Source organism: Elephas maximus, chromosome 7 (genome assembly GCF_024166365.1).
Source record: "Elephas maximus indicus isolate mEleMax1 chromosome 7, mEleMax1 primary haplotype, whole genome shotgun sequence".
NCBI lineage: Eukaryota > Metazoa > Chordata > Mammalia > Proboscidea > Elephantidae > Elephas > Elephas maximus.
In genome coordinates this window covers 53,325,557-53,351,094 of record NC_064825.1, presented here as the reverse complement: position 1 = coordinate 53,351,094, position 25,538 = coordinate 53,325,557, and the positions used below count along the sequence as shown (strand labels likewise).

At 41.0% G+C, this 25,538-nt stretch overlaps 1 protein-coding gene across 2 annotated transcripts in view; it reads right to left on the bottom strand.

The window, feature by feature from the left end:
• STIM1 (stromal interaction molecule 1) overlaps positions 1–25,538 on the bottom strand; it is a 211,618-nt gene that overhangs the window by 36,911 nt on the left and 149,169 nt on the right. For both annotated transcript variants that reach the window (XM_049890011.1, XM_049890012.1), the window contains exons 3-5: positions 19,920–20,034; positions 3,794–3,905; positions 72–187 (exon numbers count right to left, since the gene is read on the bottom strand). In XM_049890011.1, coding sequence (XP_049745968.1) covers positions 72–187; positions 3,794–3,905; positions 19,920–20,034 — 343 coding nt within the window. The remainder of the gene's footprint in view (positions 1–71; positions 188–3,793; positions 3,906–19,919; positions 20,035–25,538) is intronic.

Below are 25,538 nucleotides of genomic sequence, written 5' to 3'. Positions count from 1 at the left end.
GGAGACCCAGGACCTCTGCCTAGCCTTGGGGTCCATGGCACAGCAGCAGCCTTTCTCTCCACAAGACTCACAGAGAGGAGGCCCAAAAAGCACTGTGTCCAGGGCCTTCAGCTGAAGCTTCTGCCGATGGCTCCGGTCTGTCATCTTCAGAACGGTCCCTGTCATGGTGGTATTGGTTACAGCTAGCCTGTTGAAGCAAAGAGTAGGGGGTCAGTTCTCTGCCAGCAAAGACAGGAAAGATCCCAGTAGGATGCCCACCTACTCCAGGAACACTCTCATGACCTCTAGCTCTTGATGACTGCTCCCCTATGCATTCTAGAACAAAGAGGCTACACCAGTGGATCTTAATGGGGAGTATGCGCAGATACATCACCAAGGATTTTCTCACCTTCCTTCCCCATATCCACTATTCCTGAGTATCCCACCCTCTAAGGATTACCCATCAGTCACCACTCCCACACCCAAGTGTAAATTTTCTGTTATGCCTCTCCTTCCAGGGATTATCCATTATACATCTGTCTCCATACTCCCACCACTGGTAAATTTATTCCACTGTCTAGCCTGGGTCAAAACCTTACACAACATTACCCAGTGATTCTGGGGACCTCTGAATTATCCTATTCCACTGTACATTATATATAAACCTGCTGATGACAAAAAGTGCATTAGTCTTGTTAGCTTGTATTTGAGGCACTGAAATACAATTTACTCCCAACCAGATTACTGTAATTTTTTATGACCTTCAACCACACTGTCAATGATAACTGTAATAATAGAGAGACTGTAAAAAAGAAAATGATCTGGGAAAAACTGGCATTTGTTTCTCTTTTGCTGGAACTCAGTGGGTAGAGGAGGAGAGGGTTATAAGATAGGAAAGGTTGAGAACCACTTGTCTGGGCTCCGCAAGTGAGGACTTGATACTACAAGACCCTGTGAGGTCAGTGCTCTTTTCTGATGCATAGCTGTACCTCCCCAGCTAGAAATGATGCTTCTGACATCACAGTGTGTGATTTATACTCCTGCCTGCACATGCAGGTGGAACTACTTCCTTCTCTGGCTTTGGAAAGCAATCAAGCCCACCTATGAGAGAGACAGTGAGGCACTGAGATCAGGGGGATCAGGAGATCTGCCTTCTGGTCCAAGTTCTACCAATGGCTCACTTCTCTGATCATAAGCTGCTCTGCCCCCCTCTCCTGGGGTCTCAGTTTCCTTCTGCATAAAAAAAAAAAAAAAAAAAAAACAGTTGCTCTGGAGTCAATTCCAACTCATGGCAACCCCATGTGTGTCGGAGTAGAACTGCGCTCCATGGAGTTTTCAATGGCTGATTTTTTGGAAGTAGGTCACCAGGCCTTTCTCCAAGGTGCCTGTGGGTGGACTGAGACCTCCAACCTTTCAGTTAGCAGCCGAGTGAGTTAACCATCTGCACCATCCAGAGACTCCTCCTCCTTTATAAAATGAGGTAAAACCAGACCTTCCTACAAGCCTGAGAGTTCTTGGGACTCTTCTTTAGAGCACATCACCAAGTATACTGGACTTCATCTAGCTGATCAAAATAAACTTTTTCACCTTATCTATTTCTGCTCAAAGAACCCTATGAGCTACAGGGCTATCTACATCTAAGCAGTGAAAGAAATGATAATATTTACGAAGCAACTACTGTGTATCTGGCACTGTTCCCACACTACACAAAATACCTCACTTAATTCTCACAACAACCTTAACAGAACTCAGTTCTATTATTAGCTCTATTTTATAGATAAGAAAACTGAGACTCAGAGTTGCATAACTTGCCCAAAGTCACAAAGCAAGTAAGTAGTAAAGCCAGGAAACAAACTCAAATCTCCTAGATTCTTCCCATTATACCATGCTGCCTAGCAATGGGCCTAGAACCATCCCCACCCTATGCAATGAAGACTCTATGCTTCCTGCTGTCACCAAGGTACCACAGTTTGGCATCTTCTACTCCTGTGCCCAGCCTGGCTGGGCCTGGGCCTGGTCTTAGGTCTAATACCAGCCACAGGAGAACCAAGTGAGACCATGACTTGAGAACTGACTTCCTATACTATACCTTGGAGTTTTAATCCAAGCCATAGCCATTCCCCAAGATGGATTGGTCCAGGAATTCACAAGGCAATACTACTATTTCTACAAGCAGCCTAGGCTTTTGAGGTGAGAAAAGAAATCTAAACCCTAAAGCTTCATTTGCCTAGCTAGACCATTAAACATGGGGTTCCCCAAGGCAGGGGTCAGGGCTAATGCATCTCTTTGTCCTCAGGGCCCAGCAGAGAGTATGGCAGATGATAGGTGCTCAGCAAAGTTTTGTTAAATAGAACTAAACTGATATTACTAGGAAGCCTATCTTCAACCACATGTGCCAAGAGGAAGGTGCAGTGAAAAAGCAGGACACTTAGAGCCAGGCAGACCCAGGTTCAGATCCCAGCTCTGCCACTTACCAGCTTGGATAAATAATAAAATATTTGAGATTCGGTTTGCTCACCCAAAAACTGGGTTAGTAATTCCTTCCTCCCAGAATTGTTGTGAGAATCAACTGAAATAATAGGAAACATCACTCTAGAAAGGGATGTACAAACATTGAGATTATTACTCTCTTCAGAGTGGGGAGAAGCTGTGAAGAGGAGGCTGCAGGCAGCAGAGGAGGGAACAGCCAGCTCAGCTAGGCCTCGGCAGCAGTGCCTGGTAGCTCTGTGACTGGAGACTGCAATGTGTGGGCATTCCAACAGCTTCACCTTCCCCTTTCCCCTTTGCTGAAGCTCATAACCAGATGCACCTACATAATAAGATGACAGATCATACACAATCAGCACTTACCAGACAGTAAACCCTTTGAGGGTAAGGGCAGGTAGCTGTCATCTTTATCCCCAGCACCCAGCACAAGTGCTTGGCACAGAGCAGGTACCCAGTAAATATTTGTTGAATGAATAAGTAAATGGATTAATGACTAGATGACAGATGTCACTAGTTTGATATAACAAGACTCCAAGCAGTATTCTATCCCCTTCCCATCCCCTTTCCAAGCCCTAGCATATTGTGACTGCAAAGGAAGCAAAGACTTGTGATATAACAGCTGCTGGAGGAGTTATCCCAGAGAGGAGTCTGGGGTCAAGGCAGTTAGCCCCCACCTCTGTACCATTTTAGTTCAAGTAGACAAACTGCATAAGGATAATCTAAGGGAGGCTAAAAGGGCCCCAAGGCTCCTGGATGACAAAAGAAGCAGCTGCTGGGGGACAGAATAAGAAAACAGAAACACCACAAGCTTTGAAGTCTACTCTGATTGGGATTCAAATCACAATTTTTCCCCTAACTAGCCATGTGACCTTAGAAAAGTTACTTAACCAGTTTCATCATCTATAAAATGAGGAGAATAATACCTACCTTGCAGAATTGATGTAAAAATTAAATGAGATACTGTATAAAAAGTGTCGAGTAGAGGGCCTGGCACACACATAGTACCCAGAAACCCAGTGCCGTTGAGTCGATTCTGACTCATAGCGACCCTATGGGACATACTAGAACTGCCCCATAGTAGGCACTCCAAAAACGGCATTTCTTAGTATTGTTCCCAAGACTGATAAAAGTATTAAAGAAAAGAATGGATGCAAAGTGCCCATCATGCTCTTTAAAAGGCACACAACAGATGTAAGAAGAGGAGCGGTCTACAGTCTCTGACCTGAAAAGGGTGGGCCCTGACTTAACTGGCCAAAACATCTGAAGGCAGGTCCACCCAGCCCATTCCCCGCACCCACAAGTGAGAGAAACCCAGTACCCTCCTGACCTCGGCATAGCATGGCCACCGAGTTGCAGCTTCCGGAAGGTTTCCTCATACTGAGGCAGCTCCACATATGTGATCAACCACTGCACCACCTCTTCCACGGTCCAGTTATACACTGTGGGGAGACACAGCAAAGCCATGATTCCAGAATGCCAAGCACTGCTTGTACTTTTTTTCACAGTCATATTGACCTTAACATTTACCACATATGTTTATGTATTCGACAGCTCTCTCCCCCATGAAATCCTAAGCATGAAAAGAGTGCATGCTACATGAGTCTATTTAGAAAGCTAAATATATAGTGATAGAAAGATCAGTTTTGACAAGAGCCAGGAGTGGGAGCTGAAAATTGACTGGGAAGGAGTGCAAAGGAGCCTTCTGGGGTGATGGAAATGTTCTATATCTTGAATGCAGTGGTAGTTACATAGGTGATATTTTATCAAAATTCATCTAACTGTACATTTTTAAGTACATTTTATTATACACAAATTATACCTTGAAAAAGTTGATTTTAAAACCATTTAAAAAAAAAAAAACTAAGTGTGACTAGGGTTGAGAACCTTCCTTCCTTCCATTCATCCCTTTCTCCCTCCCTCCCTCTCTCCATCCACTTAACTAACAATCACAAAGAGCCCACTCAGTCCCAAGCCCTCAGGCAATTAGTTCCCAGTTCAGTGGAAGTGGTCAAAAACTAAACAGCATCAGTAGATAAAGGAATGTACATAGACCACACAGAGAAAGTGAATAACACAGAGAAGATGATGAACTGCAACATAAAGATTAGTAACAGCGTATCTGACATATATAGTGGGTGTGGGAGGGGAAGTTATTCTATGTAGAATTAAGGCAGGTATAAGGAAAAGATGTGAAATGTGATGTGTCTAGAACATAGAATAAATGGAAAGTAGCAGCCAAAGAAAGGTGAAGCCATGCCACTCAGGGCCTTGACTGCCATGCCATTTATATTTTTCTAAGGTGGGCCTGCCTCAGGTTGTTCTGGTCACTTAAGTGAGGTCCCACCCTTTCACATGTGGCTATTTAAATTAATTTAAATGTTTAATTAATGAATTAATTAAGTTAAAATTTTAAAAATTAAAAATTCCATGCCTCAATCACACTAGCCACACTTCAAGTGCTCAATAATTACGTATGACTAGTGGTTAGTGTATTGAACAACACAAATTACAAAACATTTCCACTATCACAGAAAGTTCTATTGGACGGCACTGGTCAAGATAATTTGCTATGAAAATGTTTCCATTTTGCATATTTATTCTGAAGATAATCTAGAAATAACAATAAAAACAACTATATTCTGGATCTAGGTCTATAAGAGTATAGGCTCTCAACTTCAGTGCCCATGTTGCCTTTGTGCTTCTAATTATGTTAATGCAAAGCAGTTATAATAGTAGACCATTTTGTAGAGTTTTAGGTAATAATGTGGTTCGAATCAATAATATGTCTTAAATTCAGATATCTGCATATAAAGAGCCCAGAGACCAAACTGATGTTTTTACTGAAAATATATTTTCATAGTTGCAGTTCAAATTTTTAAGACAAATGTTGCCCACCAAGAACTGCCCCACTTGGTGCATCACCAGAGAGGCTGTCATAACATCACACAATGACCTATTATGACCTGCCTGATAGCACTATAATGGACATGGGTCGGTTTTAACATCATTTGCTCCCCGTTTTGGTAGCAACAATATCCTGAATTTGTATTAGGAGAACCATTCTACTCTTGCTCTCGGCCAGTATGCATGGGGTAAAGCTAAATTAACCCCTAGGGACAGAATACAAACCCAAGCTAAGCCAATCAGCACATTCCATCCTCCTGCCCATGGTGCCTGGTTCAGAAATGGCCACAAAATCCAAATCAAAGCCAAAGAAACTGAATTCTAGGATTTTTTTCTTTTCTTTTTTTTAACCTACACACTACAGGTGAGCTTATTCTTCCACTATACTGGTATCTGGGATGAAATTATCCTGAATTATAATATCAATAATAAAAAATAATAATATTACTGGAAGCTGTCACTTATATAGCACTTACTGTACGACAACTACTCTTCTAAGCACCTCACACATATTAACTCACTAATCTTCACAACCACCCCGTGAAATAGGTAGCCTCATTTTATCCTCATCTTGCAGATGAAGAAACTGAGGTACAGAAGGGTTATATAACTTTCCCAAGCCACCCAGGTAGGAACTGGTAAAGCCAAGATTTGGACCCCATCTGGCTCCATATCCCACTCTCTAAGCCATTATGTTATATATTGCCTCCCTGATGCTGCTGGAAGCCTTCATGCTGAGGCAAAGCTGAGCCAAGGAATAGATCCAGATGACATCATTTAAGCCCTGAGTCAGGCCATGCTTACAGGTAGCCCTATTCATAGGAATTTCAGTTTTTTGCAACAAATAAATTTCCCCTTTTGCTTAGGTCAGAGTGAGAGGATTTTCAATCTTGTCAAGAGGAAATAATTGTAACTAAAATAATCACTGAGCAGTCATGGCAAATCACATCATCACCATACGTGGAACACTGTAGCTAACTGTTCCTTAATATTATAATGTTGTGGTTTGTTTTTTTTTTTTAATAGATAATCATAAGAAGAATCCCTTTTAAGCCATTTGGATATCTGTATGGTGTTTAGACACATAAATAATAAGTTTATCTCTATACTTTATCAAGAATCAATTATAAAGGAATAGAAGTACACTTAATACACAATGAATGTGTTCGGGCCAAGTGAAGGTCATATGACACCATAACGTATTATACAAATCAGACTTTTACAGTAGCTTATATAGAGAAGAACGGTGGGAGGGCTGAGTCATCAGATGGCACCCAATAGTACAGGCATGCTGAACTTGAAAGAGCCTGGGGACAATTTAGCTTCAGCAAAAATGTATCAATTTACTGGATTTGAAGTTTGTTTTTATTTAATGTATAAACCTTTTCTGTTTATATTTGTATAAAATTTTATACAGTGACTTAAATCTTATTTTTTTTATTTGAATAACATTAAAAATAATTTAAGTCAACACTGCAAACCCAAGATAAGTTATTTCCCTTATAAGGAATTTGTACATTCCTCAAGTTTGAGTGCGAGCAAGAAGCCAAAAATGTTTTGAAGCAGAATGATATGGTGAGATTCATCCCTCTCTTCTCTGAAGATTCATATCTTTATCAAAACGTGTCTTTCACTGCTCTGACAGGGATCACAATAGAGGGTCCTGGACAGAGCTGGAAAAACATGTAGAACAAAATTCTAACTCAGAAAAAAAGACCAGACTTGCTGGCCTGACGGAGACTGGAGAAACCCTGGGAATACAGTCCCTGGATACCTTTTGAGCTCAGTAATGAAGTCACTCCTGAGGTTCACCCTTCATGCAAAGATTAGACAGGCCCATAAAACAAAACGAAACGAAAGGGGAATGCCAGCCCAGGGGCAAGGACTAGAAGACAGAAGAGGACAGAAAAGCTGGTAATAGGGAACCCAAGGTCCAGAAGGGAGAGTGCTGACACGTCGTGGGGTTGGTAACCAACGTCATAAAACAAATATGTGCACTAACTGCTTAATGAGAAGCTAGTTTGTTCTATAAACATCCATCTAAAGTACAATTAAAAAAAATAGTCTTTCGTCAGAATTATGTCTAATTTCTCATTAGCAGTCAGCAAATATTTATGGCATGGACCATGTCCTCTTCATTTTCCTCACTTCACTGTTCCTAAAATAGAGTTTTGCACACAGTAACATCAGTAAGAATTTACTCAGAGAAAAACTACCCTGAATAAGGAGTTCCAGGAATGTTGTGACTGTGGGCTTACAAACAAACGACAACAAAAAAGGAAGGATAATAAAGTTGAGGTTAAAAAGTGTTAGGGAAAGTAGAATGCACTAGCCATTATTCCTAAAAATGAATATATATCCTCACAGCTTACAAATGTGGTCATTTACTATAACCTGGAGTGTCAGGCGATGAAGGCATAGGAGAGTGATACACAAATGAGGCAGGCAGACAAATGCTAGCCTATAAAATGCAGAGAACAACACAGTCTAGCCACTGCTGCCAAGAGAGTGTAGCCTCATCCAGCACAAAGGGGCCTTTCTGCTTGGCATGTGGAACAGAAAGAAGGCCACTTTTTTTGTTGCTAAAAAGTCCTGAGGCCAGTGGTGCTTCAAGGACCTTTTGTCTACTGGGAGGATTCCTTGATACAAGCCTGGGCATAGACCCTGGGCATGCAGAACTCCTTGATTAGCACCCTACACTACAGTGGAGGCAGGCAGGAGTCACTCTAGATAGGGTTTTTCAACCTCTACATCATCAACATCCTAAAGAAAAAAAAAAAGAGACAGGATAATTCTTCATTGTATGTATATGGGGAGGGGCTTTCCTGAGCATTACAGGATGTTTAGCAGCATCCCTAGCCTCTACCCACTAGATACCACTAGCACGTTCCCAGTCTTGACAGTCAAAAGTGTCTCCACCACTATTATAAGAACTCGTGAAACGGTTGAAACAGAGAAGAAGATATTCATTGAGGGTTACAAGAGTGGGAAGGGAGGGCGGGAGGGAGAGGGGTTTTCACTAATTAGATAGTAGACAAGAACTATTTTAGGTGAAGGGAAAGACAACACACAATACAGGAGAGGTCAGCACAACTGGACTAAACCAAAAGCAAAGAAGTTTCTTGAATAAACTGAATGCCTCGAAGGCTAGAGTAGCAGTGGTGGGGGTTTGGGGACTGTGGTTTCAGGGGACATCTAAGTCAACTGGCATAATAAAATCTATTAAGAAAACATTCTGCACCCACTTTGGAAAGTGGCGTCTGGAGTCTTAAACACTAGCAAGTGGCCATCTAAGATGGATCAACTTGTCTTAGCCCACCTGGAGCAAAGGATAATGAAGAACACCAAAGACACAAGGTAATTATGAGCCCGAGAGACAGAAAGAGCCACATAAACCAGAGACTACATTAGCCTGAGACCAGAAGAACTAGACGGTGCCTGGCTACAGCCAATGGCTGCCATAACAGAGAACCCCTCAGGGAGCAGGAGAGCAGTGGGATGCAGACTCCAAATTCTTGTAAAAAGACCAGACTTAATTGTCTGACTGAGATTAGATGGACTCTGGAGGTCATGGTCCCCAGACCTTCTGTTAGCCCAAGACTGGAACCGTTCCCAAAGCCAACTCTTCAGACAGGGATTGGACTGGGCTATGGGATAGAAAATGATACTGGTGAAGACGGAGCTTCTTGGATCAAGTTGACACATGAGACTATGTTGGCATCTCCTGTCTGGAGGGGAGATGAGAGGGCAGGGGGAGTCAGAAGCTGGCCGAATGGACATGAAAAGAGAGAGTGGAGGGAAGGAGTGCACTGTCTCATTAGGGGAGAGCAACCAGGAGTACAGAGCAAAGTGTATATAAATTTTTGTATGAGAGACTGACTTGATTTGTAAACTTTCACTTAAAGCACAATAAAAATTTTAAAAATAAATAAATAAAAAGCAAAAAAAAAGTGTCTCCAGACATTGTCAAATGACCACTGGGGCAGGGGGGACTCACCCCTAGTTGACAACCACTGCTCTAGATACTACATGAAGTGAGGCAGAGGACTCTAAAAGGGGCCACTGCACCCCAGTGCGGCTGGATTCTGGACCACTCCAATATTGCTAAGCTGTAGGAAAGAAAGGATAAAGGCTAAACCTCAAGGCAGTTTTTTGAGCTCTATAATATGGTCCTGTTATTTAGGCAGGTGCCCTACCTAGGCAGGGCTTGGCAGCATGGTGTCTTCTACCCAGAGTCACTACAGTCTAAATAAAGTAAGCCAGGGTGAGCTGCACTGATTCTCTGATAGCAATCCTGTGCCCCGGCTAGAAGATATCATTCAACGGTCCACTATCAGGGCCTCTTACCTCTAAGAACCTAGAAGTTAAAAGTCATGTTCTGCTTTCTCATTCCAAAAGAGAAAATGGTAAGAATCCCTGGGTCAAAATGAGGAAAAAGGCAACAGCAAGTACACAGAGCTATGGCTGTCAGAGAGAGGCTACAGAATTTGGCAAAAGCTAGCTTTTTTTAAGTAAAGATGCAAATTCTAAATGACTCACAGGCCCAAATCCCAGGAGGATATGCAAGCGAGAGACAGTCTTCTAAAGTCATGAGTCTCTCATCCCCTGAGCCTTGTCCATGTGACCTCTAACCAGATAAAAGACCACATCTCTCAGCAAAACAAAGAACAATGCTGCAGAGAATCAGAAAAGGCCAGTCTCTGGAGTGTTCCACAACAAATGGTCCTCCACAAGAGAGACACAATAGGTGACTCTTTGTAGTCTCCAAAACTTTTTAATGAAATAACCTAACTGTAAAAAAAATTTGAGCACACATTGCTGATACATGCAGATCTGTTCATAAATTAGATTCATGAACTGGCATTAGGTAAATTATAAAACATACATAGAAATAATGAGGTAAGAATAAAAACAATATAAATCCAAGCTCTAATATTTTTTTCTGACATGTGAATTGCCTTATCCGTGCTCTACTAGAGTATGTATACTCCAACCGAAGACCACTGGACTCACAGTGTAATTCATCCCCAAAACAGGTGACCTAAACTTCACACCTTTGCCCTTGAGGCTGCCTCTGCCGTAGCCCCTAACTTAGCAGTCCTCATCTAGAATCAGGCAGTATCTTATTCTCTTACACATCCTGGAACGTTGTTTTCAGGCTCCTAGGCCTCAGCTATTTTCTCTGCCAGAAAAGCTCTTTTTCCCTGTCTTGGCCTGCTAAATACCAACTAATCCTCATAACCCAGCTCTACCTCTTTGCTTCTTGAAACTCTTTGGGACCCATTTCAGAACTCTAGCCTCTAAAATTCTCAAAATAAGTACTAGTTCCCCCTTCTCTGTTTATTCAGCAGGTCCTTTCTACAGAGTTTTTTTTTCTAACACGTATCCTACATTGTTACTGTGTAACAACCTGCGATATGCAGATGACATAATCTTGCTTGCTGAAAGTGAAGAAGACTTGAAGCACTGATAAAGATCAAACATTGCAGCCTTCTGTATGCATTACAGCTCATCACAAAAGAAAAAATCCCTACAACTCAACCAATAAGCAACATCATGATAAACAGAGAAAAGACTAAAGTTGTCAAGGATTTTACTTAGATCCATAATCGAAGCCCACGGAAATAGCAGTAAAGAATCAAACAACATGTTACATTGGGCAAATCTGCTGCAAAAGACATCTTTGAAGTGTTGAGAAGCAAAGATGTCACTTTGAGGACTAAGATGCACCTCACCCAAGCCATGGTATTTTCATTTGCCTCCTATGCATGTGAAAGCTGGACAATGAATAAAGAAGACAGAAGAAGAATTGGCACCTTTGAATTATGGTGTGGTGAAGAATACTGAATATACCATGGGCTGCCAAAAGAACGAACAAATCTGTCCTGGAAGCAGTACACCCAGAACGCTCCTTAGAAGCAAGGATGGGGAGGCTTCGTCTCATATACTTTGGACATGTTATCAGGAGGGATCAGTCCCTGGAGGAGGACATCATGCTTGACAAAGCAGAGGGTCAATGAAAAAGAGGAAAACCCTCAATGAGATGGACTGACACAGTGGCTGCAATGATGGGCTCAAGGATAGCAACAATTGTGAGGATGGTGCAGGACACAGCAGTGTTTCGTTCTGTTGTATACATAGGGCCACTACAAGCCAGAGGTAACTCAACGGCACCTAATAACGACAACATCTTATATTGTTATTATTTAGTCGTATATCTGTCTTCTCCATTAGACTATAAGTTACTTGGTGGTAAGGACCATGTCTTTTTCATCTAAGTATCCATCAATTTCTAACACAGGGCTAGATCATTCTAAGTACTCTGTAAAGTGTATTGAATGAAAAAAAGAACAATGAGTGAATGAACAAATAATGGCACTCTGTGGGTCCTGTATCACCTCTTGACATTCCATCAGGATTTACATTATGTTTTCTCAAGAACCGGCATCACTCCCCCTCATAGACTTTCTATGGAGGTAAAGCAGGGAAAGATAAAAAAAATTTTTTAAAACACTTATTATTTATGCACACAAAGCAGCAAACCCCAGAGACTGATGTTCTGGTAGTTTCTCAGATAATAAACATAGATTCTGACCTCCATACTATATTTCAAAGATAGAATGCACTTTTTTCATTTGAAAAAGGTTTTTTTTTTTTTTAACAAAAAATGAATAAAATCTTCTGTTTTATTCTGAAATAACCACAAAAATAAAGTTATCCAGGACTGCAAAAGCCCTGGGTATTTTGGAAGACTGGGTTTTTACTGAAAAATGTAGTAGAAAAAAGCACTAGATTTGAAGCTGGAAGATCTTGGTTCTATCCTATCTGCCATGGCCTAGCTTGGGTAAATCATTTAATCATTTTAAACCTCAATTTCCCCTTCTGTAAAATACTCATCCTGTCATTCAGCAAACATTTATTATGTACCTATTATGTGCCAGGAGCCCTGGTGGTGCAGTGGTTAAGACCCACAGCTGCTAACCAAAAAGCTGGCAGTTCAAATCTACCAACCACTCCTTGGAAACCCTATGGGGCAGTTTTACTCTATCCTATAAGGTTGTTATGAGTTGGAATCAACTCCACAGCAATAGGTTTGGTTTGGTTATTATGTGCCACGCACTGAAAACAGAGCAGTGACCAAAACAGAGACTCTTACTCCCATGCAGCTTTTGTTGTTGTTGGTAGGTACCATGGATTCGTTTTTGACTCACAGCTCCCCATGTGACAGAGTAGAATTGTCCCACAAGGTTTGCTAGGATGTAATCTTTACAGAAGCAGATCAGCAGGTCTTTTTCCTGCAGAGCCACTGGGGAGGTTCAAACTGCCAGCCTTTCTGTTACCAGCCAAGTGTTCAACCATTTGTACCACACCAAGACTCCATGTCCATGTAGCTTAGAATTGAGCTGTATCTACCTCCCAGTTATTGAATTAAACGTGTTCATTTGTTTGAAAGTGCCTAGGGCTTAATACTGACTCAGTAGTAACTGTTTCTTCACACACGTGTTCATTTGATAAGGGGTAGAGGTTGAAGACTTGTCAGAATCTGGGTGGGTAGAGATGCAGGCCCACCAGAGGAATGAAACAGGAGCAAAGACACAGAACTATAGTGTAAGGCATGCTCAGAGTATACTGACTCCAGTTTGTCTCAAGTCCAAGGCTCATGTATAGGGACAAGGTGGTACTTCTGAGACCATATGATAAGGGGCCTAGAAAGGAGGTAGTCTCAAGCTCCAAAATCATTTATTCATTGAAAAAAAAAAAACATTTATTGAGCATCTACTGTTTGTCAGGCACTGCAAGGGATCTAGGGATACAAAACAGAGTCACAGATCTCATGGTACTTATATTCCGGTGGAGGGAAACAAAGTAAAACTCTATAAATAAATCATTATGTATCAGATAGTGATAAGTACAATGAAGAAAAATAAAGCAGGGTAAGAGGATAAAGAATGGTGCTATTTTAGACCAGGTTAGGGAAGGCCTCTCTGATGGGGTGACATTTAAGCAGAAAATGAAGGTGTAAGCCTCGTGGATACTCAGAGGAAGAGCATTCCAGACACAAGCCAAAACCCAAAAAACCATTGCCGTCGCATCGATTCCGACTCATAGTGACCCTACAGGACGGAGCAGAACTATCCCATAGGGTTTCCAAGGCTGTAGTCTTTATGGAAGGAGGCAGGCTGCTACATCTTTCTTCTGCGGAGCTGCATGCTGGTGGGTTTGAACCACCGACCTCTCGGCTAGCAGCCGAGCACTTAACCACTGTACCACCAGGACTCCTCCAAACAAAGGGAACAGTAAACATTACTCTCTAGCAAGAGAGTTATAGAAACAGTCTCCAGAGATGTGCCTCAAGCAACCTTTTCTCTTGCCAGGGTAAGAATAAAAAAACCAAACCTGTTGCCGACATTTTCAACTTACAGAACCCCTACAGGACAGAGTAGAGCTGACCCATAGGGTTTCCAAGGAGAAGCTGATGGGCTTGAACTGCCAACCTTTTGGTTAGCAGTCATAGCTCTTAACCACTGCACCACCAAGGCTCCAGATACAGCACAGTGGTTAAGACCGTGGGCTTTGGAGCCTGGTACCTTAATTTGAATTTAAGATCTGCCTCTTACTAGATGTATGACTACAGGCAAGTTGCTTAACCTTTCTGTGCCTCATTTTTGTCACCTATAAAATGGTGAGAGTCAGAGTACTCATATCATAAGCTTGTGGTGAAATATGGGAAGCTCCTAGCAAGCGGTAAATGCTGCACAGTAGTAAGAGAATCTAGGCTCTGGAACACTGAATGAGCCAAATAACTAGTATAAGATCACATAAGGGCAGAGCCAAGGACAAAATTCTGTATATATACACCGAGCCAGACCCTGTGCTAAGTGTTAAGATAATCATATAAGATTATGTCCTCAAGAAGTCTGTTGGAATACTCAACAATAAAAAAACAAAACTCAATTTTTAAAAATGGACAAAAATTTTGAACAGTCATGCCACCAGAGAAGAGATATAGATGGTAACCCAGCACTTGAAAAATGCCCAACATTAGTAGTCATTAGGCAAATGTAAACCAAAACCACAATGAGATACCACCACACTATTAGAATGGTTAAAATTAAAAAGACTGACCACTCCAAGTGCTAGCAAGAATGCAGAAGAACTGAAAATCTCATACATTGCTGATGGGAATGTAAAATGATACAGCCTCTTTGAAAAACTTTGACAGTTTCTTAAAAAGCTAAGCATATACGTACCATATGACCTAGTCATTCCACCCATAGGTATTTACCCAACAGAAAAGGAAATACATGTCCATACAAAGACTTGTACATAAATGTTCATAACAGCTTTATTTGTAACAGCCAAAGCCTAGAAACAACTCTAACATCTAATCTACCAAAAGGTGAATGCATAGTGTGCTACACAATAGAATACTACTCAGCAATAAAAAGAAATAAACTATTAATACATGCAACATAATGAATCTCAAAACAATTACGTCGAATGAAAGAAGCCAGATTAAAAAAAGAGGACATATATGATTCCATTTATGTAAACTTCTAGAAAATGCAAACTAATCTCTAGTGACAGGAAGCAGATCATTGTTGCCTAGTCCTGGGATCGGGGTGTGGAGGAGGTCTGGAGGAGGAGATTACAAAGGGGCATGAGAAAACTTTTAGGAGCGATAGCTGTATCACTATCTTGATCGTGACGATGGTTTCACAGGTTTATATACGTGTCAAAACTTATCAAGTTGTACACTTTTTTACAGTGTATTGTATGTCAATTATAATTCAGTAAACCACTGTTTTAAAGATAATGATGAAGCTAAGTCTCATAAGACAGTGTCAGAGAGGATGCACACAAGATGTATTACAGACGTAGGGTCCTCAGGACTTGGTAACAGAAGTAAGGTAAGAGATGTCCAGTTTTCTCATTCATTAAAAGGGGATACAAATTTAAGACCCTTTATCCCAAGTGGCTACTTAAAATAAATTTTAAAAATTACTGTGATAAATGTGAAATCACTGCATAGATGCTAGTTGCTTTTTGTTATCAGAAATAAATAAATACCCAAAGGAATGTAAGGGAAAGACAAAGCCAATTGTATGTTTCTCCCAAGAAAGGTAGCCAAGAGCAAATAATGGGTGAGGTATTTAACTAAATGACTTGAAGGTTCGCTTGGCAAAATTAAATAGCTAATTAGGAGGCCCTGAGTTTCTGTTGAAGGAGTCCTGGTGAAGCAGTAGTTACACTTGGCTGCTCACCACCCAAAAGGTCAATGGTTTGAACCCACCAGTCGCTCTGCAGGAGAAAGAGGTGGCAGTCTGCTTCTGTAAAGATTTACAGCCTCGGGAACCCTATGGGGCAGTGCTACTCTGCCCTGTAGAGTCACTATGAGTCAGAATCAACTAAGTGACAACAGGGTTGGGTTTTTTTTTTGTCTGGGTGAGTTTCTGTTAAGGGTGACAGAAAATGGAAAGGAATAATGGTGCTGGTTGCACAATATTATGAACGTAATTAACATCACTGAATTGCACGTGTAAAAATGTTGAAATGCTAATGTTTTCTTGTATATATACTTACCACAATCTTCTTTAAAAAAAATCTTTAATTAAATAGCTAAACAACAGAATAAACACACCTATCATTGAGTTTATATAAACAAAAAAGGATGCCAACTCTTCCATGTTGATCTGACTTTTAAAATGGTTTAAACAGAATCCTATGCCATCCGATCCCCCTGTGCTGTGTCAACAGAGAGAGGCCAGCCCTGCTCGTTCCCTCTCTAAAAGGCTCTCCAGCACTGTTCTACTGCCTTCTGAAGACAAATCCTGTCCTCCCAAGAGTGGCACAGACAGAACTGGAGATCCCTGAGCTTAACTTATTATTTCCAAAAGCCTAGTAGAATATACCATAGACTGCCAAAAGAACAAACAAATCTGTCTTGCAAGAGGTACAACCAGAATGCTCCTTAGAAGCAAAGATGGCAATACTACATCTCACATATTTTGAACATGTTCAGGAGGGATCAGTCCCTGGGGAAGGACATTAGGCTTGGTAAAGTAGGGGGCCAACGAAAAAGAGGAAGACTCTCAACAAGATGAAATGACACAGTGGCTCAATAATGGGCACAAGCATAACAACGATTGTGGGGATGGCATAGGACTAGGCAGAGTTTCGTTCTGTGATACACAGGGTTGCTATGAGTCGGAACCGACTCGACAGCACCTAAGAACAAGTAAAAAATAAACATTTTCTCATGATAAGGTCTCATAGGCCCACTAGAATAGCAGGTTCTTTTGCTTTTAGCTGGACTCATATCATTTAATTAAAACAAAAAAATTGACAGTTAAAATATTTTGATTCATAGAAAAGGAGAAGGAAATTATCACTTAAGAAACATACTTTGTTTGGCAGATAACATCTTTTAAAATCTAGTGTCTGTGAAGGGAGAGGAGAAACAATAATGATGCACTTGGTTTAGAAGAATGAAAGTCATCCTATGGAGGTCAATCCCCTTGGGTCAGTGCCTCCCACAGGCCACTGTTCCTGTTTCCACAGGCTCAAATAGGCAAACAACAATTCTACGCTCTAAGATTCTAAAAAATCTACCCAGCATCTCTTCCTTTAGAGAACTACCTCTCTCCCCATCTCACATCGTCCTGGAGAGACTGCAAATCACAGCATCCCCCCCACCCCCCACACACACACACACACACTCCCACTATCACTACTCTGTATAGGTCTGTGATCCTGACTATGCTAATCTGATTCTTCCTCCACCTATCAGACTCTACACCAAAGACACTTAGGAAAGAGAAACGAATGAAGCCAAGTCATCGGACAGCAGCCCGTTAGAGAATGCTAATAATCCTCCAGTCTCTGCAGCTGGTTCCCTGGAGTTGCTCATGTTCTTGGTCCTTCCTCAGGCCTGCTTGTTCAGTTCTTTCTTAATTACCTAATCTCTCTCTGCCTCATTTTCCTCATCTGTAAATGGGAACAATAATAATACCTAAACTTTATAATGTTCTTCTGAGAAATTAATGAGTTAATATACATAAGGCACTTGGAACAGTGCCTTGCACATAAAAAAAAAAATTTTCGCACACAGTAAGCATAATAAAAATGTTGAGTCGTTTTTATTGTTAAAGTTCAGAGCTGGCCAATGTAGGGATTAGCACTCTCCTGCTAAGATCTAAATAACAGAGAGAAAAGACTGGCTCCTGACATTAGTCAGAAAATGTTAACAACATCAACCACATAGATGATATTGACATTAGCCAGCTTATGTTCTGAACACAAATGACCACTGTGTATATCATCTAGCTAAACTCACACCAGGCAGGACGGGACAGTGCCAGAAAATTACATGCTCTGGAAATCATCACTCCAAAGACATTGCCTTTCTCTGAATACTGAAGCAAATTGTTGGAAGAAATAGGACACAAGATGATTCTCACTTTTAGTTTGTGAAACCACCAGGTATGACACACAGTGAGCAAATCCTGAAATGACATGTATTTATTTCTCACATCTTAGCTGTGAACCACAACACTGTGCGCTGAAATGTTTTCCTCTGTTCATCATCAGTGGGCCCCCCCTCCTCAAACTCACTCCATTGTCTTACATCTTCCTGTAATTTAGAACACAGTGGAAATATTCCAAATAGTTGTTGGGTCCAGAAATAAAGTTATTACCAGAAAAATGCCTTGGGCTGTTTTCTAGTGTTATGATTCATAATACTGTTTCTGCCCTCCCTTGGTGACTTTCCCTTCCCAGCTACCTCTGTGTGAGCTTTCAGAAAAGGCCAGAAATGTGCTCCCTGCCATCTTTCATTTTAAGTACCTATTTGTGAAGACCACTCTTAAAAATCAGGCACTTTAGCCCCGATATTATTAGAGAAAAATAAGAAAACTAAAATAAATGATACTGATAGATTTTTCCCAGCAGTGCTGGGAAAATTCCAAAGCTCAAGTCACTGCTTGACCTCTCATCAGTAGACAGCCTAAGTTACTCAGGCGCCATTAAAGAAAAGCCCCCAAAAGGAACTCAGCTTCCAAAGAATTCCAGGAAGCTGTCTGCTGTAGCTGCCTAGTGCTTCATCTAAACTGATAAAACACAAAGCTAACAAGAAGCCCCAACTTGTCTATCCAAGAACCAGGATTAGAATCCAAATATTCCTACTTTAAATATAATATTTCTCTATCTATATTATAGATGGTCCCTTCCAGATCTAAAACTCTATAATCTTAGGTAAGAATTAAAATAAAAATTAATTTGTGTATAAATTTTTGAAGGAGAAACTAATTTAAAAATTTAAATAAAAATTGAAACTGCCTCATTCCTACCAAAACTGTTCTCTACCAGTGCTTTCAACCATGGTAATACAAGGAAAGATGGTATGGAAAAACACTGGCCTAGGGAACAGAAGACCCAGGTCTAATTTCCAGCTCTGCTATTAACTATATATGTGACAATAAACAAATAATTTTAAAAATCTGGGCTGTAGGCTCTTCATCTGAACAATCAGGGTCTACATCCCTGGTGGGTCACTCATGTTTAACCCTTCTTAGCATCAAGACCTGCTGTAAGAGACCCTGGGAAGAGACTGCTTCCAATCTTGTTGGCATCAAAGGAAGCTCTGGTCACAGAGACAAATAGAGAGGAGGCTAAAGTCTTGTTTTTCCATTTCCAGTCAAGTTTTAAAAATTTACACAGGTCTCTCACTCAGAACTCTAAAGCAAATGCTCAAAAAAGAAAAAACGTGGCGGGGGGGGGGGGCCAGAGTCATGGTTCAGCAGTTTTACACATGAAAAAGATCTAAAGTTTTCATTAATAATAAATTCAACATGAGTCAGCAGAATATCTAATCAGACTGCATTCGCACATGCACGGGGTTCAGAATCAAGGAGTTGACAGTCCAGCTCAACTCCGTGCTTAATGAACCACGCCTGGGATTCTGCATCCACTTCTAGGAGCCATGAATCTAAAAAGGACATTAACAAAAGTGTTCCCGGTTAGGAAACCAAGATGAGGAGGAGGCTGAAAAAACATACTTTCCTCAGAGAACTAGGGCTATGTAACCTGAAGAACAGAAGACTCAGGGGAAAGTCTATCTGTACTTCCACTCTGTCTTTGAATCATCTCGGACTCAGCAGAGCTGAGGCCAACCAGGGAGCTACAAAAAAAGGGGGCTGGCTCAGAGGCCAAAAAACTCCCTGTCACTGGAGGTAAAGTAGCAGAAGCTGGGAGAGTCCTGTGGGGGCGGGAGGTGAGGGTGAGGAGAAGAATAGGGTTATGATGGGATTCAAAAAGCATTCTAATAAAGAACAACTTCACAGGCCTGGTCTGTTTAGAGCACACGTCCCCATTTCCAGCAGTGACTATATTCAGTCTTATTCAGTGACTATATGTAGAAATCATTTCAATAATTTGCCCTTTACTAATCATTTTAGATTAATGTCCTTTTAAGGCCAAGCTGCTGTCCATCATCTTCTCTCTTCTCTAAATTCCAGCAATTAGGATTGAACAACCTGACTGTCTATTACCTTCTGAAGACTTCCATGCCTTCCAGAGGTCCTCCACACTGATGAGTTTATCCTCGCCGTGGAACGTGCTGTGTTTCACCGTTGGGTCATGGTAATTGAGGTCTTCCCTCAGGAACTGCAAGGGAAATGCACACAAGTTACAAGAGATGCCTGGGAGCCAGCCCACCAAGATCCACACACAGGTCATCGGCCTCTAGCATTCCACCGCACATCCCATCTACCCAACCCACAAGTGCATCACATCGCTCATGGATCCTTCCATGCACATATGTCTTCGTTGTCAACTAGACTGTCTTTTCTTCTTTGTTATATGCTTCACTTGAAAAAAAAAATGTGAATAAGAAAGTCCTTCCTCATATTGTTTTATTAAATTTTGGAAAGACAATAAATGACAGCCAACTGGACTTCAATAAGCAAGAAGAGGGAAGAAGGAATTTACAATTTTACAAAAACTTATTTATACATTAAGCAATATGCTGAGAACTTCCATAATATTTTTTCATCTAATCCTCGTAACCAATGAATTATCACACCCACTTTACAAAGGAGGACAGTAATATCTCTTGAAGATTATGCAATCTGCCCCACATCACTCTGGGTTTAGAGAGGTTAAATTATTTGCTATGTTAACTTTAAAATATGTCCACACAGTCTTTGATACACCTCCCACAAAAGGTAGACTCCCCTCCGCTTGAATATAAGCCGACATTAGTGACTCATCCTCTAACAAATAAAACGCCACAGAAGTAACGTCATAGGATTTCGAAGGCTAGGTCAGAAAAGACAATATAGATTCCATCTGGCTCTCTCTCTCTTTGGGACATAATGCCTTGGGTAACACTGAGCCAACATTTAAGAAGTCTGGCTACTGAGAAGCTACCATGCTGTAGAGATTATGTGGGAAGATTACACGGAGATAGAAAGAAATGCCTGAGCAGCCCCAGCTATTGAAGTCTTCCATGTCAGAAACGTGAGTTCATAGCCCTTTAGGTGATTCCAGCCCCCACCTTTTGAGTCACCTCATCTGACACCAAGTGGACACAGATGTGAGCTGTCTCTGTTGAGCCATGTCCAGATTGCAGATACACGAGCCAAATAAATGTTGGTTGCAGATACATGAGGTTTGTTATGCAGCATGAGATAACTGAAATACTTGCCCAAGGTTACACCCATTAAGTGATGGAGTTAGAATTCCAAACCAAGATGTTTGACTTCAAAGACCAAATTTTTCTTTCACACTGCAAATCCTATCCCTCAATCATATGGAATGTTTCTTTCTATATTATACTTTTACAAGAAAGAAGGAAAACAAAGGTTTTAGAAATTTAACTGGTGGTTAACTTCATCAGTAATCATTCAGCCTGATTCTTAACATCGTTAGTATATACTGGACTGAACATTGATCAATGCTTTCCTAGATCCTCAAACAAATTCTGATCACTGTATTACCCTTGCTCTCGCAAGAACACATTTTAGTAGGATTCTCAGAAACCATTTCTTATCCATCTGTCTTTATTCCCAGGTTCAGGAAAGGGTCTGGCCCAGAGTAATGTCAAAAAGTGTTGTTGACTGAATGAATAGGTGGCTGACAGAAAAGTCTCAGACTTCCTGGGCCCAAAATCAAGAGGTGATTTCTCCTCCTGGGTTTTGCAGACGTGAAGATATCCGGGCTTAATAACTCAGGAGAAAAGTTTGAAGACAGTCCACAGTGGAGCACTCTCAGCCTACCAGAGTGTATGCTACTGGGCACCAGGAACTTGACAACATCCACAACTATACTCTAATGCTGCACTGTCCAACAGAAGTTTCTGCAATGATGGAAGTGGTCTACATCCCCATCGTTCAACATGGTAACTACTAGCCACATATGCCTACTGAGCACCGGAAACATGGCTAGAATGACTGAGGAACTGAATTTTTAAAAGTTCAAATAATTTAAACTTAAATGTGAATAGTCATGTGGCTAGCCACATATGGGACAGACAGTACCTTGGGTACTGGAAAGGGATGGCCTAGCTAGGCTCCCATTGAGGCTAGAATGGTGCAGGGAAGTCAAGACCTCTAGAGAGATGAGAAAGTGAGAGCATGTGCAGGTTTAACAATTCTTCGTGCCCTCCAGCCACAACTAAATTCAGATCTTTTTGACACCTGAGGGTTAGCTTCTCCAGCTCCCCAACCTCTCATTTGAAATGAATAAGAGAATCTACTTTCTAAAGGATTAAGTAGGTGACCTGAAGGACTCAGAGCAAGGAAATTTTGTCAATATTTAGAAAGGCAAATTGACTAACATATTTTATATATTCGGATTTTTTAATGGTCAGCCTTGTGGGCCACCTGACGTTTGCTATAAATTGTGAATCTCAACACTTTTTTTTTTTCTCAAGTTGCTATCCAGTTATCCCAATCTCATTCACTAAACAGTATCTTTCATTAAAGACATTTTTTAAATGTTTATTTAATCATAAATTAAGTCCTTACATATAGGCAGATATACTTCTAGTTTTTCCACTCTTTTGCACTAAATCATACTTCTGTATTTGTGCCAGCACTTTACTATTTTATTACACTTTTTAAAATTTTCTAATGTCTGTGAAAAGAGAGAGTGGAAAGAAGAAGTATGCTGTCTCATTAGGGGGAGAGCAACTAGGAGTATACACCAAGGTGTATATAAACTTTTGTATGAGAGACTGACTTGATTTGTAAACTTTCACTTAAAGCACAATAAAAATTAAAAAAAAAAAATTTCTAATGTCTCGACTCCCCCTTCCCATGGCTCTTCTATTTCAGAATATTTCTTGTCATTCTCAGCTGCTTATTTTTCAAAATGAATCTTAAAACTATTTCAGTAATTTTATTGGTTGCTTCTACCGGACACCTAAGTGATGAGATCACTGAACCTTAAATGTTAGACATTGGAACATCTCAAAGAAGACAGGGTCACAAGCAGTCTGAGACAGTCTGTCTAAAAGCAAAAATTCATTTACTCAGCCACTCATTCATTCATTTATTCAACAAACATTTAATGAGTATCTCTATGCACCAGCATGGCTCCAGGCTCTAGAGAGGCAGTAAGTAGTAAACAAAACTGACAAAGATCTTTATCCTCATTGAGTAACAGCCATTGGGATGAAAGAGAAAATATAAATAAACAGAAAGAGAAATAGGGAGTGCCAAGAGAAGTGGTATTACAGGCTTGCCATTTGAATTAGGGGAGTCAAGGAAGGTCTCATTAAGAAGGTGATATTTGAGCAAATAGCTGAAAAGGTGTAGGAGAAAGGAATGCAGAATAACTGGAAGAAGAGTATCCCAAGAATAGGGAATGGCAAATGAAAGGCCCTGCAATAGGAACATACTTGGTATGTTCAGGGAGTAGCAAGGAGGTCAGTGTGGCTAAAAAGAAATAAGTGAGGTGGTGGCTAGTAGGAAATGAGCTCAGAAAAGCAACAGGGATCCAGATCTTAAAGGGCCTTGTAGGCCATTATAAGGTCTTTGGCTTTCACTCTGAGATGGAACCTTTTGGAGGAATTTGAACAGAGGTACAACATAATCACATCTACATCTTTAAAAGGATTTTCCTGAACACTGTGTTGAGACTGTAAGGAGGCAAGGACAGATGCAAGGAAACCTGTCAGGTGGCTACTGCAATAATCTAGGTGTGAGATAAAGGTGGCTTGAAACAAGGTGGTATCTGTGGAAATGATAAGTTGTCAGGTTCTGGACATATTTTAAAGAGATTAAATCTGTAATCCTCATGCTTGTTTAGTTTTGATTAATTAGCTCCTGTAAGATATATCTTTCCTTGGTCCTCATAGGCTCTGACCCAGACCATCTTAATCTGAGACTAGAGAAACATATATCTCATACACACCTGCCACTACCACCAGCTAACTCCAAAAAACCATCCAGTGGGAGACACTAGCTGCTTACAGAGAACAAATGAGAAATGGGCTACTTTCATAGCTAAGTCAGATCACTATGGGAGTGAAGGACAGAGAAGTTCATGGAAAGAAAGTACACGGAGGATCTGCAAAGGGGCTCACATAGAGGCCCCACTGGTGCCATCAAGCTTGCAAAGGAGTGGGGTCAGAAAGCAAGATCAGTGAGAAGATAGTGCCAATTGAGAAAGGTGTGCTGACAGAAGCTCTATCTAGAGGAAGGGACTGATGCTGAAAGTAATCTGTTTGGAGAACTAAGAAGTGAAGCTGCAACAATCAGGCCTGAAGAGTCAAAAAGGCAGTGTACTATAAATACAAACAGCTCAGAATTTGTAGAATCAGATCATTTACCTCCTGTGTGACTTTTGGGCAAACTACCTAGCTCCTCTGAGCCTGTTTTCTCCCTCAGAATGAGGGCTAATAACACCTCTCACTCAGTTGTGATAAGGATTAAATAAGATACTTTCTCAGAAGCCATAAACTGCCTTTGGATACGCCTTTTACTAGCCTGCATGGCATTTTATGAAGTTGAATTTATGTTTAAAAATCAGAAAATTTTATGAAAAGGTTTTTTGAAAAATATTCTTTCTAAAATGAAGGATAAGTTGTTGCATCTAGCCCCTTCTACAACTAAAAAAGAGGCACAATGCCTGGTGGGCCTCTTTGAATTTTGGCGAGTTTTCATTTGGGTGTGCTACTCCAGCCTACTTATCAAGTCACTCAAAAAAACAGCTAGTTTTTTTTTTTTTTTCTTTTATTGTGCTTTAGGTGAAAGTTTACCAATCAAGTCAGTCTCTCATACAAAAAGCCATACACGCCCCACCGTGCATTCCCAGCTGCTCTCCCCTTAATGAGACAGCACATTCTTCCTCTCCACCCTGTATTCCCTGTGTCCTTTCAACCAGCTCCTGTACCCCTCTTCCTTCTCATCTCGCCACCAGACAGGAGTCTCCCACATAGTCTCATGTGTCTACTTGGGCCACAAAGTTCACTCCTCACCAGAATCATTGTCTATCTTATTGTCCAGGCCAATCCCTGTCTGCAGAGCTGGTTTCAAGAATAGTTCCAATCTTGGGCTATTAAAGGGTCCGGGGACCTTGACCATCAGGGTCCCTCCAGTCTTGGTCAGACCATTAAGCCTGGTCTTTTTATGAGAATTTAAGATCTGCATCCCACTGTTCTCCTGCTCCATCAGGATTCACTCTCAGTGTTCCCTATCAGGGCAGTCATCAGTGATAGCCGGGCACCATCTAGTTCTTCAGGTCTCAGGCTGATGGAGTCTCTGGTTTATGTGGCCCTTTCTATCTCTCGGGCTCATAATTGCCTTCTTTCTTTGGTGTTCTTCATTCCCCTTTGCTCCAGGTGGGTTGAGACCAATTGATGCATCTTAGATGGTCACTTGCTAACATTTAAGTCCTCAGACGCCACTCACCAAAGTGGGACACAGAACATTTTCTTAATATATTTCGTTATGCCAATTGACCTAGAAGTCCCCTGAAACCATGGTCCCCAAACCCCCATCCCTGTTACTCTGACCTTCAAAGCTTTTGGTTGTATTAAGGAAATTGCTTTTGGTTCAGTCCAGTTGTACTGACTATCCCTGTGTTATGTGTTGCCCTTTCCTTCACCTAAAAAAATTTTTGTCTACTATCTAGTTAGTGAATATCCCTCTCCCTCCTTCCCC